At 34.9% G+C, this 15,708-nt stretch overlaps 1 protein-coding gene across 1 annotated transcript in view; it reads left to right on the top strand.

Annotated features, from left to right (window-relative positions):
- Positions 1-2,465: 2,465 nt before the first annotated feature.
- The window catches only part of LOC114364742 (serine/threonine-protein phosphatase 1 regulatory subunit 10), a 31,182-nt gene continuing 17,939 nt past the window's right edge, over positions 2,466-15,708 (top strand). The window contains exon 1 of the mRNA XM_028321021.1: positions 2,466-2,904. Within this exon, the coding sequence (XP_028176822.1) occupies positions 2,902-2,904 (3 nt within the window). The 5' untranslated portion in view covers positions 2,466-2,901. The remainder of the gene's footprint in view (positions 2,905-15,708) is intronic.

Below are 15,708 nucleotides of genomic sequence, written 5' to 3'. Positions count from 1 at the left end.
AGTTGAGTATCCAGTGTTTTATTTATGAGAATAGATCTACCGGCCCCTAATAGTACTTAGCTCTCGTTGTTAATTTTCAGGCCAGTATAGTATCTAAAATTGCGGGAGTGGGATTTATTATTCTATTCGGAATCTAGGTAGGTAGTTTGTTTTTTTTTACAGTACAACTCATTGTACTCAACCATTTCAATGATATATAAACTATGGATGGATCTAAATCTAGGCCAATGAACTTAGACTCAAGACTCAAGACTTACTTATTTACTTGGAAATAGCACCGACCAGTGATGCAAACTAAGTTTAATTTTTTATGTTGGTAATAGAAATTAATCGCTTGTTCAACATTGAACAATATTTTAATAAAAAAATTAAATTAGACTTCCAATCTTAATAAATCTCTTCCTCCCTAGACAAGTGGTAAAAGGTGACAGTTGTAATATAAAAATCCCTTCATGTACAAAGTTTAGAATCAATAGTATTAGTGTCGCTCGAGCGGTTGTTTGTAACTTTGTAGGTACACACGGCCACACTGTTAAGTTAACTATCCATTTCCGTTTTTGCTCTCGCTCTCATCAAATGGTGATTCTTTGCGATAGAACGAGACGACATGTGACAGGCAATGGATAGTTAACACTGTTGCCGATGGTACCTACTATACTAAATTACTCGCCACTCGAATAAATTACTCGATTGGTAGGTACGACGAAAAGGCTTTACAACTGAGTTGCATCACCAAATCTTTAACCTGTACCTAACTATAACTTTAACGAGTGTTTTTGTATGACAGATTTTTGTCGTTTGCTATTGTCAAAGTAAGTTCTGGATAACACCATAGAAAGGCCTTTTTAGGGTTCCGTAGCCAAATGGCAAAAAACGGAACCCTTATAGATTCGTCATGTCTGTCTGTCTGTCCGTCCGTCCGTCTGTCCGTCTGTATGTCACAGCCATTTTTTTCCGAAACTATAAGAGCTATACTGTTGAAACTTGGTAAGTAGATGTATTCTGTGAACCGCATTAAGATTTTGATGCAAAAATACAAAAATAATATTAAATATTGGGGGCTCCCCATACTTAGAACTGAAACTCAAAAAATTTTTTTTCTTCAAACACATACGTGTGGGGTATCCACATCTATGGATAGGTCTTCAAAAATGATATCGAGGTTTCTAAAATACTTTTTTTCTAAACCGAATAGTTTGCGTGACAGACGCTTCCAAAGTGGAATCGTAAACCGCTTATTACCGCGTAATCTTTCATACTAATAACTTAAATAAAAAATAATAATTTTAATTTCATAAATCAATGGTACGGAACCCTTTGTGCGTGAGTCCGACACGCTCTTGGCCGGTTTTTTTGTATGGATTTTTGACGGATTCGATTTTAGATTCGATAAAAAAGTTCAACTTGTCTAGGGGGGCAGGTGTTACCCAGAGTAAAATACCATAAAGTTAATTAGGTATATAGCGGAATTCTTGAGTGGCGACCACGAGCTGGAAAACGCAGCGTGGGCAGGCCTTCCACTAGGTCGACCGACGATCTGGTGAAGGTCGCGGGAGGTGTCTGGATACGAGCACTGCAGGACCGGTCTTTGTGGAAATCCTTGGGGGAGGCCTTTGTCCAGCAGTGGACGTCTTTCAGCTGAAACGATCGAGCGGACTAACTATAGTGGATTAGTAACAATGGACTGAGCGAGCGCGATGTCAATCGCAGCCTCGAGTAGTCTATGTTTAAAGAACCGTTTTGGCAAGTATTTGACAGTTTGTTAGCACTTATTAGCACGCTGAAAATTTGAAGATTCTGCGACATTTTCAGATTTCACATGAGTGAGATCGTGGATGTTTATGAGAAAAATGCTTCAGAAACATGATGACAGTTTCAGTGATTGATTTATAAAACAGTGAAATAATTCTGCCTGACACTGACACACAATTAATGACATCCAGTGAAAACTTAAAATCGGTTTCGTCTGACAGCTCGTAGTTAGTTGTCGTTGCTCTATTTCGCAGGAATAATAACTTTATGGAAAACACCAAACAACATTTATTACTCTCTATGCAAACAACAAAATGAAGGTACAAAATTAAATGTTTTTCGCAGTAGAGCGTTTTTGGGATGGGAAGTCTAAAAATTGTCTAGTCATTTAATACAGAGTCATGGAGATTTTTAAAAGTAGGTACCAAAGGAATTTAATTCTTGCATCTTTTTATCCTTAGTCTGAGTTGCATCTACTTTTCAGAGGCCAATCTTTGAAACATTAAAATGACCTATGATTAATAGAAGTAGCAATTACAATTCATTAAACATAAGAACCAACAACAAAAAAACAATTATTTTATGTGAATTTTGAATCGATGTATTTCATAACTTTAGTGCCAACATAACGTACAGATGAAATGTACATCACTACTTCGGAATCTCCACAGTCTATGGTCGACATTGCCTCTCCCTTCCCTATTCATCATTTCAGTGTTGCCAGAAGGTTNACGGTTGTGCGCTCGAATCGATTACACTTTCGAAGCGCTACTCTTTGTCTGATTAAGCCACGTAATAGGATTTGTAGTGTTCTGAAATAAGTAGGAAATACCACAAATAAAATAATGATAAAACATCTGGAACTATTTAATGAACGCTTTCGAGTTGAAAAATTAGTAAAATAGACGTTACGTAATATATTTCATATTATATCTAAATGTTAAGTGAATACGAAATTAACATTGGTAGTGTTTCATTCATTAGTAGAATTATGAACTATTTTAAGTGATTCGTTACGTGAGAACTCTGCTGCGCCACAATGACGCGCCATTTTGAATGAGTCTGCTAAGGCGTGGCATAGAAATCACCACGCGTCGTATCGGGTTGCCAACATTATCTGCCACCTAGCACGAGCAATAATAAATAGAAATGGTAAGTTATTTAATACTACTTTTTCTGGTTACTTAGAGGCTTAGATTAATTAAGCTAATAATCTATGATTAGAGGTTAATTTACAGTCTAAGGAACGTATTTTGAGCTGGCTGATGTAATGACCTAGATAGAGTAGAAAATCTAAGTAGCCCATAAGGAAGTAGGTAATATCTACCTACTTGAACGTGTCGTAATGTAGTTTTCATCAATGCAGATTACTGAGATAGTACTACCACAGAATGTAACTACTACTTAGGTATTTGCTACAAAAAAATTTAGAGGTTACCATTCCGCCATCTTTGTCAGGAGGGGCGAGGTAGGTACGTCGTACGTACCATCGAACTTTGGACTTGCCTGCCAATATTATTTCAAGTCAATTGCAGACGCTAAATCCAATATTAATTAGAATAAATTTTTTCGATGACAATTTCACGGTCCATAATACTTTTTAAGAATTCCTACCTACCCATTCCCCCAATAAATTCACCTTGAAAATCATGTGAATCATGTGTGACTGTGAGGGATGTGTCTACTCTACTTAGAACCTCCTTTAAAGTGAACGTCAGAATGGCGGGTGTATGGTCACAGAAATGAATGATATAAATATGAATTTTTAATACCTGAGGTGTACCTTTATATACCTTTAGTTATTAATTTTGTACTTCCCTAATACGGGAACAATTTAAATTACAAAATGAGCCGCCAACCTGATATCAGGTTGGCGGGTGTATGCTGAAATTGGACGAAACAGGTAAGTTATGGTTTTCTTATATTTACCATTATTTAGTACCTCAAATGTACCTCACAAATATATTATGATAAACCAAATGCGACGAATAATTAACGAGAAAATTGATACGAAAAATTTGATGTCCACCATTTTTTTGATGGCCACCATTTCTTTTAACAAGTTAGAAAGTTGACACTGACACAGATATAGATGACCCACGCTGAACTGTCCCGCCAAACTCAATGACAGGGGGGCGCTACCATCGTTCAACTATATGGTTTCCAACATGGCAAAAATCTGAACCAGCGATCCGGTATTGACGGTGGCGCCCCACTGTCAATGTCATCGACAGGACAGTCCAGTATTTTGGAACTATAATACATACCATACAAATATTTTTTAAGTCTGTTTTTTATGGCATGCACACTTGTGCATTTGCCAATGCCAATACTTTCCTAAAATCTAAAAGTATTGATAGTAGCGCCCTGCTGTAAATGTCATAAGGTTGTCGAACGTGGCAATAATAGGGATGTTGACTGGGTAATGAAATCTAAATTATATTCAGTCCGTCAGACAGATAATAAAAATATTTTGGAGACATTTTTTTTCATAATCTAATAATTACAGTATTGTATTGAGTTGAAATGTCGCGTGACGTCACTTTTGAGTAAAAAATCTACTCAAGCGTGACGTAACGCGCTAATTCAACTCGATGTAGGACTGTTATTATTGAATTATGAAAGAAAATAAAAAATATGAGTTTAATATTTTCTAATATCTGTCTGACGGACAAATAATTGAAAATTTGTCATTTAGCCTTTAAAAGTATTGATACAGGAGAGCACTTGGCACTATATAGTAGTGCCAAGTGCTGTATAGGTCTACCAGAATCTCATGGCAAACAAAAATATTGGAAAAGTGTGGCTTTCATAAGGAAATTGTCTATGGCTTTATTGTCACCTGTCAAAACAAATTACGAGATTTGTCAACCACTGCAGAAATTTTGTGAATCTTCATGATTATTTGTTATTTTTATGAAAATCCAAAAAAAAACTCAAGCGAGTTATATTGTTTTCAATGTGTATTGTAAAATATGGCGTAATTTAAACTCAATCTTTGATTTGNTTAGAACCCCCTTTAAAACTTCAACTCAAAAAGTGTAACTTGTCTAGGGCGGCACACTAGACAAGTTCACTTTTTGATCGAATCGAATCCTTCAAAACTCTATACAAAAAAATGCCTTTCGACCATTTTTCGACTGGTTTGCGATTATGTGCACTTTGTATAGCTAGACCCATTGATCACCAAAAGCTAGTTACCGTACGTACCTACCTACTATTTATGTACGATTAGTATTGATAGTAATTTTCATTTCATTAAAAATACCACAGATGAATTGGTACCTAGATGCCGCATTTCAAAAAAATAGTATGAATACGAGCGTGCCCACAGATATGGATGCCGCCGTATATGCGCGATTGGTCCAATCGTGAAAAAATTACAATTTCGCGAATTGGTCCGTACGTACTGCAATCGTAAAGTCATCGGGAGATGACGTGCGTCTCGATTCCAAAATTAATTAATTCCGATATTAGTAAATTCATAATTCCATATATTTTTTTATTACAAGCTTTAAATTGACTTCACTTGTTAGTATGTGTGGGACAAAACTTGCAACTGAATTTAAGTACATTTTCACAGTCAAGATCTCGCTGACGTTCAGAAGTCGTGCCATTGAAAAACAATTCTAAATCCGTATTCACAAGGGTCATTTTTGATAGAACGATTATTCGATAGGATCGCAACACAGCGATTTGTTGTCATTGAAGTTTTGTTTGTTGCGTCGTCCCATTGAAAAACAGTTCTAAATCTGTATTCACAAGGGTCATTTTGATAGAACGATTACTCGATAGAATCGCAACTCAAGTGTTTTGTTATCGTAGAAGTTTTGTTACGTGAATAAGGCCAGTTCTCCTGAACCGATTGAGCTGAAATTTTGTATACTTATGTAAGTACCTACGATGACAATGCAATGTTATGGTACCATTGAGCTGGTCTGATGATGGAGTCAGGAGGTGGCCATAGGAACTCCTAAACGAAATGGCGGAATGGCATCGAATTTGGGTTCGTTGGATTTGTCTTTTCGAGCACTTTGGTGCTAGTTAATGTTCAGGGTCCTGATGATGGATTCGGAAGGTGGCCATAGGAATTCCTAAACGAATTTTGGAATGTGTATTTGCGCACTGAGAGTACTGAGACCAGTGGTGGGCGTTATTCAACATGGATAGTTATAAAACCTATTTAGTTCCACAACGATCACTAGATAACTGTCATCAAACTATTTATCTATTTTCCACAACACTATGCGACTAGCGATGGATAGCTTGAAAACAATCAGCAACCAAAAATATAATGCAACATTCGCAACGAATCAGGGTTCGAAATTATCAAGATAATTACGCTTCGTGATAATTATCGGATAGTTATCAACAGTATAAGATACATTTGTGATATATTTTTTTTCATAAGAAATTCTTATGACATTGAGAATGTTGCTTTATGTTTTTTGTTACTGATTGTTGTCAAGTTATTCATCGCTAGTCGCATAAAGCGTTGTGGAAAATAGATAAATATTTTGACGCTAGTTAATGAGTGATTGTTATGGAACTAAATAGATAGGTACGGTAGATAACGTCCACCACTAGACGCAAGTGCGGAAATACACGTTCGAAAACTTCGAATACAGTTCACTTTCACAAGTGAATATTTTTGTTATTATCAACCGATAATTATCCATCTGTTATTATCAAGATAATTATCATGATAATTATCATTGATAATTATCCTTTCAAACCCTGCAACGAATTACTCAACTTGAAACAATGTAACATCAGAATTTCTTATGAAACAATATGATTATAATACATTTCATACATTTTATTTATCTTAAACTGTTGATAATTATCATGAAGCGTAATTAATTATATTGATAATTTCGGACCCTGGTTGTTTTGTTGTGCTTTCTTATTCACTGGCGATTGTCCACCATGAACGATGCTTGGTAATGCAAAATCCGCAGCGGCAAGTAGCAATAATTTTGTTTGAGTGATCTAACCTGTCTTACCCGCTTGTCGCAGCGTATAGTAAACAAAACGTATAAGTACACAAAACAGTTATTTTGACAATGTAACATAAAATAATAAGATATCCCTTTACAAGCTTCTTTCACTTAAATAATAACTTTTCCCTTACCTTTGACATGAAATTAAAAGAATAGCAGTAACGGCTATGACAAGGCCGATTGCCGTGTCGTGCAAGTCCGTGCAACGGGGGGTCTCGGCGTGTGACGTCACGTCACTAACGGAGTACCATCACAAAATAAAGGATTTGTCACTCTGTATGCGTTCTGTGGTCAGGTCAAAGTAAACGTATCCTGCATCATCAGGGTGTCCACATTCTGGAAAGTCAGGGAAAATCAGGGAAAAGTCAGGGAAGCTCATAGCAGTCAGGGAAAGTCAGTGAAATAGAGGGGTCACCTGGAAAGTCAGGGAAACATTGAGATTTTGTCTACCAAAACACTGTTTGTCTCCCGAAATTTCCCAGTGATTGTAAAATGGATTTAATTAATTTATGCTCTAGAAAGACCTTTGATCTTGTCTTGACTATAGAAGCATTTTTTTTCAGGTTTGGAGTGATCTACATTATGACTTTGTTTTTAGTCATAATTACATATATTACTCCTTTTTAGTTTTTTATCTAATGAAGTGGATTGATCTAAATTATGACATAATTTTGTTCTTAATTAGATTACTTTCATATAGTTTTTTTTTTCAGGATTAGAGTGATCTATGTTATGATTTTTTTTGTCATAACTAGATTACTCCTTTTTGTTTTAATAGTTGTACTTTTTTGTTTCAGTAAAATGATATATTTTCTATTGTCGATGTGAAAGTGCAACTTATAACTTATGTTTATTTTTTTTATAATTATTTATTGATTTGATTATTGAGTGCAGACTAGTGAGCAGTTCACTGTGAGTGCTATTAATACAAGGTGGAAACGATAAGTGATCTCATTCGATTATTTCTAAACTACACAAGATATCGAAAAATTGCTTACTGATCTTGAAAGTGCTTCACGAGCTCTTTCAAATGATATCAGTAATAGGTTACAGAAATAACTGGATCTATCCGAAAAGTCAACGTGTCCCAAAATTCAAGGATAAGCCGGCGCCGCAGGCAGATTTATCCCATACTAATTAATAAGCGAAGTGCTTGTAAAAATGGTACGCATATCTTTTTTGTGACTAGGTTTCTTAGAGTACCATTTTGGAATCTTGGATAGTTGCGTCAACTTTATAAAAAAGTTGCTTGCCGCAGTAGTGTTCATACTTTTTTTTTACAAAACGATGAGTCAAAGTGGAGTGAAAGTAAAAATCGTTCAAAATTTTAAGGAAATAACATATTTTGATTAACTTTTGTGTAAAAACTGCAAGGATTCTGGGGGTTTTTAAGAGTTGGGGTGAACAGCAGCACTACTTAAGTTGCCGATATAAACAGAAAACCAGGAATCATTGAAAACTTGTGGTCGTGGTAATGTAAAATATCATAAGAGGTGTCAATTTTCGTCGAATTTCATAATTTATTGTGTAAGTTAAAAAATAATTGAGATAGATTTTTTTCCTTATTTTTCATAAAGTAGTCATGACTATGTCCATCCTGTGGCGTCGGCTTATCCTTGAATTTTGGGACACGTTGTATACATAGTTGGTCAGGGAATTTTGAAAAAATTGTCAGGGAAAGTCAGGGAAAAGTCAGGGAATTTTTTCGAACATTTGCAGTGGACACCCTGATCATGTATGAACAACATTGCTGACTCGACTAAGGCTGAATTAGGTAGCAAACTGGCTTCATAAGAGCTATCATTTGCGCATGTGCTCAGTATAAACGGCAGGCAACGTCAACGTGATTGACAAACAGGAAATGAATAGTGAGAAAGTAGCTTTCGTAAAATAAAGTGGTCGTGGTCATAACATTTTATTGCAAAACATGCTTGAAACTTTAGTCATGTCACATTATTTTTACCATACCAGCGCTTCGAGACAAATATTTGGCAAGTGTTGAAAAGAAGGGCCGCAAAAAATTCAGTCATCACTATCTGCCGGTTTAATTTAAGAATAGAAAACCAACCCAAGTAGACTCATTCCTGCTAATATTTATCCTACTTCCTTCCTACTAACTACTAATATTATAAATGCGAAAGTTTGTATGGATGTCTGGATGTCAACATGTTTGTTACTCTTTCACGCAATAACTACTGAACGGATTTTATTGAAACTTAACAGTATTATTTTAGCTTTCCGCCCGCGGCTTTGCTTGCGTTGAATTTTGTCTGTTATAGAAAAACTTCATCACGCGCGTCCCTGTTTCAACAACGGGGATAAAATCCTATGTCTTTTCCCGGGACTCAAACTATCTCTATGCCAAATTTTATAAAAATCGGTTCAGTGGTTTAAGCGTGAAAGCAAGACAGACAGAGTTACTTTCGCTTTTATAATATTAGTATAGATAACTAGCTTTCCGCCCGCGGCTTCGCCCGCGTGGAATTTTGTCTGTCACAGAAAAACTTTATCGCGCGCGTCCCTGTTTCAAAAACCGGGATAAAAACTATCCTATGTTCTTTCCCGGGACTCAAACTATCTCTATGCCAAATTTCATCAAAATCGGTTGCGAGGTTTAAGCGGGAAAGCGTAACAGACAGACAGACAGAGTTACTTTCGCATTTATAATATTAGTTGGGATTTATGACGATATGATGTGACAAACTAAATTTCATTTCAATAAATAAATAAGATTGAGAAATATCTATAAAAGCGCCATCTATCGACATTAGTTAAAATCTACAGCGCTGGACAAACTACTGCTTTTGACGTTCGTAAATATTAATGTGGTGGAAGCCGCAAAACGCCATCTATCAACATCGATAGTAATTAATTAGTAACTAAATATTAACTCGGAATAACATATATGCTACGAACTCAATTTCAATAAAATTAACCCAAAAAAACATTATAGGGGTAAATCGGGGTCCACGCGTACGAAGTCGCGGGCGGCCGCTAGTTTAAAATAAATTTAATTGAATAAACAGATGATTGCAGATCGCTTCTAAAGTCCGGTCGCCGAGCAGATAGAATTTCGTCCAATGACCCCAAGCTATCCATCCTTATTATACATATTGCTGTCGCGACTGCGACGGGCGGCCGCAGAGAGTGTGCGNAAGATATTACACAAAGTCACAATGAATAATATGTTTTACTTATCTTACTCCTACTAATACATATTAGAAATACGAAATTTTTGATGTTTTGTCGATGTATGTTTGTTATTCTTTAACGCAAAAACTTCTGAATGGATTTTGATTAAACTTTACAATATTATTGTTTATAACCCAGAATAACATTATAGGCTATAATTTATGACGATCTGTGACAAAATAAATTTCACGCGGGTGAAGCCGCGGGCAAAAGCTAGTTACACTATAAATAATGATGGAAACCTGTTATTGTCTATGTTACGGTTAATGTCATAAATTGAACATTATTAATAATAACCGGTTATTATGAATAATTACCGACAGTCGCGGTAAAAGTGATAAATTAATCACATTTAACTTTTGAACGTTTTGATATCATACAGGGTGGAAACGATGATCTCACGCGATTATTTCTAAACTATACAAGATATCGAAAAACTGGTTACTGATCCTGAAAGTGCTTCACAAGCTATATCCAATAGTATAAGTAATAGGTTACAGAATTAACTGGATCTATTCGAAAATTAAATGTTTTCAGTCTCCATACTAAATGTATGCCAGCCACACAATATTAGAAGTGTTAATTTTTTTATTAAATAATAAACACTTAAATTGAACTCGTAAATTGCATTCTAATTTACAATTAATCATGGAAAATATTGGTTTTAGGCTTTACTTGCTATAATTTATCAAGACATGAGTGCCATGACTGTGGCAGTACTAAATGTATGGAAGCTGGAAACATTGAATTTTCGGATAGATCCAGTTTATTTTGTAATTTGTTATTGGTACCGTTGGATAGAGCTCGTGAAGCACTTTCAGGATCAGTAACCAGTTTTTAGATATCTTGTATAGTTTTTAATATTGTGGTTTTACTAAATGTATGGAAGCTGGAAACATTGAATTTTCGGATAGATCCAGTTTATTTTGTAGCCTATTATTGATACCGTTGGATAGAGCTCGTGAAGCACTTTCAGGATCAGTAACCAATTTTTAGATATATTGTATAGTTTAGAAATAATCGAGTGAGATCACTTATCGTTTCCACCCTGTATATTAATATAATTTGGCATAATGAGTTTGGAATGTTTCTTGCATAATATTACTTTTCCATGATGCCTATAACATAATGTTTTGATTTAAAGTGAAAAATAGATTAAGGTGCGGCGGGGGTAGCCCTTGGGCCACCCCTAAACCGCCTATTTAGTTTTATACACACATAAATGACCTCATATTAATCACATTTACCAAATCATGCGGTAATTATTCATAATAACCGGCGATTATTCATAATTTTCACATTTATCACTTTGACCGTAGCATCTATACTATTTCACTCTAATTCTTGTAACTAATATCTATGTATAACTGTTGGTTCCTATAAATAATTAAAGGCAGTTATTGTTTTTTAATCCGTCAAGAAAAGGCTGAAAAATATATATTCTATAATATATAATTTAAATTATACTGTAATTATATTGTATAATTAATTTCACGCGGGATTGACTGTGGCCTTAAACATGGGGTCACGTCATTTAAAGTCCAACAATTTAGAAACGTCAAGTGTCAAAAATAACAACCCAGTATTGATACTGATAGTAGCGCTCTCCTGACAATGTCATAGCTGGGACGATTAACTGGCGTTGCGCCGAAATTAAATATACGTGTCATGTCGGCGCAACGCATTAGAAATTGCCTGTTTGTCAATCATGATGTTGCATGCATGAATAAACGTTTAATTTAACTGTGCACATGCGCAAATGAAAGCTCTTATGAAGACAGTTTGCTGTATGTGATTAAACATTTGCTACACTGGATGCGGTCTGTGGTCAGGTCAAAGTGAACGCAGCCCGCATCATGTCGTATAAACATTGTCGGTCTCCATATTATTATTACTGATTGTATTGATGCGATCTGACCGTGACACAAAGAACGCAAATCCTTTATTCTGTGATTGTACTCGATTAAAGTGGCGTGACATCACACGCTGAGCCGTTCACATGAAGTTTATTTCGCAAACGCAACTTTAACGCTCTTAACTTTTCTATTTATTCATGATTTCTTTTTATCCACAACTAGGAAGCTCTTGGCCTGTATCTCACACCTGATGGTAAGTGACGATCAGGCCGAAGGTGGAAGCGAGCTTCACCCGGAATGTTGTGAAAGAATTTCAAAATAAAACTAAAGTTCTGTTTAATTTTACTTAATAATTTCTTTTAATAATTGAAAAAAAAAAAATTAGAAACCATTCCATAGTTTCATATTTGACACGTTGTAATTATGCATTTTTAAAAATAGTGACTGTGCCCCTGTATTACCGGGTTCAAAATTTACAACACTTTCATACAGGGTTCGAAAGGATAATTATCAATGATAATTATCATGATAATTATCTTGATAATAACAGATGGATAATTATCGGTTGATAATAACAAAAATTGCGCTTGTGAAAATGAAATATATTTGAAGTTTTCGAACGTGTATGTCCGCACTTGCGTCTAGCGGTGGGCGTTATACATAGATAGTTATAAAACCTATCTATTTAGCTCCACAACGATTACTATTGATCTAGCGTAAAATATTTGTCTAATTTCCACAACGCTTTATGCGAATAGCGATGGTAACTTGACAACAATCAGCAACCAAAACATAAAGCAACATTCGAAATGAATAACTCGACTTGAAACATGTAACATCAGAGTTTGTTATGAAACAATATGACAAATGTATCTTAAGGCCTATTCGCTACCGTCTGCGGCAATGAAAACCGCTGTAGCCGCGGTACTTGATACTAAATACCTGAGCGAAACCCGCGTGGTATGTACCTCTACCCACAGCGGCAGCGAATATCGCTCAGGTCGCTCTAGCCGCGATACTTGATACTAAATACCTGAGCGAAACCCTCGCGGTATGTACCTCTACCCACAGCGGCAGCGAATATCGCTCAGGTTTGAATAGGCCTTTATACTGTTTATAATTATCCGATAATTATCATGAAACGTATATATCTTGATAATTTCGAATCCTGCTTTCATACACCAGGAAGGCTTTCATATTAATTTATGGAGAGTTTTAGCGACATACATAATAACATAATTATGTGATGCTGGGAGTAATGTTGTCATGGATGTTTGGCTTTTTACGGACTTGTCCGGCCTTTCTTAGACTTTTCATGTGGCTGCCGCGCCAGTCTCGAAAGTCGAGCCACATAATAATATCGAGCACACATGCCGATTCCAAGATGATCAGATATTATTACATCCCCTGACATGGCATGTTAGGTATTAAAAAAATAGCCAAGTGCGTGTCGTGCCACGCGCAGTGTAGGGTTCCGTAGTAGTCCGTCGTTAGCACAATATTATGTATTTCAGAAGCAAGCAATTACTTCATCTAAAGTCACTTTTAATATTTTCTTCTAAGGAATTTTTATTAAGGTACTTGATACAAATAAGGCCTACCTAACTTTAAATGCTTGTATTTCAATAAATATTAACGCCAATCAACAAAATCAAGGTTAATTAACTTCTTCCATCCTTTAATTTTAGCAATATTACAAAAAATAACACAATTTTTAACTAAATCTATTCAAAATAAGCAAATTACGAAACCACTGATTTTGGCTTTATTAAATCACCTACACGGAATAAGGCCTATGTGATTTAAATGCCTCTAGACCTTAAAATTGTGATTGTATTAAACAAAATGCGGTCTCATAACATTAAACACGTCGATTTGTTTGCGTTATCAAAATTTTACACATCAAGTAAACATAAATATACTGTACATCTCTAGATAAACTTAAATTCCACTTATTAAGAATTATACATAAATTATGGATAAAATTAAATATTCATAGTAACAAAGTAATGATTCCTTACATATATTATCAAAAAAAATATCAAAAACAAACAATATTATTTTTTTGCATAGGGCTTATTAAAACACCGTGTTCGAATAAGGCCTACACATAAAACCTTTCAAATAAATCAGTTTAGGAACATCATTTAGTCTTGAATTTTTGTAAACAAAATGAGATCTAATTTTTTGTTAGAACCAGGGCATAAAAAGGCTTCTGAATCATCTTTACGAACTCCTACACAATCTTTGTGATACCACCTAAAGCAGTCCTTTATGGTCGCATATCTGCTACTTGGTCTTCGAGACAGGCATGATAATACCAAATTTTATTCTCCTTTCCTTTAGATTTATACATACGGCTTTTTTTTCTTATTTTTTATTGGTTTGGTATTTTGTTTGTTTTTTTACAGGTTTTGTTATGTTTTTTGACACTGTTTTCTTTTTCTTTTCTGTGTTGTTAGTAACATTCTTATTAAATAAATATTTTATTACTCTTTGACTCGTTTAGTTTAATGAATTTGTCCGTAATCAGGTGTTGACATACGTATCTAATATGGCCTACCATGCTGAAATAAGGCCTAGGCCTTATTAGATATCTCGCTCTTGTTGTCTTTAAAAATTTACAAATAATGCATCTATAGCCAGTAGTACAAATTAAGGTAATTATTAGCTAGTAAGAAATATTTAGAAACGATTACTAAGAAAAGCTTAATCTAAAACAGCATCATTTTACCAAAAACTTAAGTTGAAATCGCCGGATTTTTATAAGGGAGCACGAAATCACCCACCACCTTAGAAGAACGCGTGCCAATTGGTGCTGGGATCGTGGATCGGGACGCTTTTGCTCTCTACTGGGTTATAGGGCATATGAGTACGTGTCCTTGAAGTATTATCCCGGTAGGATTTATTTATCTGTGTTTTCTGATGTATAGGCCTTATTAGAACGTAGGCCTTATTTGTATCAAGTACCTTAGTTACGAAATTTTATAATACATGACGTGTTCATGTAGGCCACTTTTCAAAGAACTCCAACTTCTGCCACTTCCATAACTACATATACGAAGTTGCCGTTTTTGTCGACAAAAATACAGAACTTTGTAAAAAATCTGGTAATCTCCGATTAAGATGTCCTCAAAGACTATCACATAAAGACATACCGAGATCCACTAAATACGGAAATAGCTGTCTTTGCATGGGGATCCGTATTTATAATAGAATCCCTAAAGAAATAAAAGATCTTAATATAAATATGTTTAAAAATAGACTACACAGGTGGCTTATGAACCATAGTTTTTATGAAATAAAGGATTTCTTGACATTCAAATATGTATGTATAAATGTAATTTTTGACATAGCTGACATAATTAATTTATTGGACAGTTTATTATTGTACTTATTGTTGAAAATTGATATAATTATAATGACATTGTCTCTTTTTTAAGTATTAATATTCAAACTTGCATGCTTCTTGATGTAGCAAAACATGTGGACTTATTTTGTAGCTGTAAAAACTGTATACCATGTTTTATGCAAATAAACAATTATTCTATTTTATTCTTAAATGACTATTACTCTTAAACTAACTGATCTATCTTAACCGTTATAGTTTTCCTTGCAAGTTCATGAAAAGCAGTATTATTGTGAATTTTTTCAGATTTTTCAAGCCAACAGTTAAGTTTTTAGAGCACACACTACTCTAACAAAAATTGGCACTTTAAACTATAATATTTTGAAAACAGATCCCTAAATCGTAAAATATTCTTAGAAACCCCTAAGCCATTTTAAAAGTCCTATCCAACGATACGATGGGGTAGAAGATGAAAAAAAAATTCATCCCCACTTTACATGGGGGACCTTGTCAAGACTACGGAACCTATTGTAATTCTGTATATTTATTTTTTTAA

This window comes from Ostrinia furnacalis, unplaced genomic scaffold, assembly GCF_004193835.3.
Source record: "Ostrinia furnacalis isolate ACB-3 unplaced genomic scaffold, ASM419383v2 OfSCF7464, whole genome shotgun sequence".
NCBI classification, from domain to species: domain Eukaryota; kingdom Metazoa; phylum Arthropoda; class Insecta; order Lepidoptera; family Crambidae; genus Ostrinia; species Ostrinia furnacalis.
Note: the sequence above shows the minus strand (reverse complement) of the source record. Positions and strands in the feature narration are given on the sequence as shown.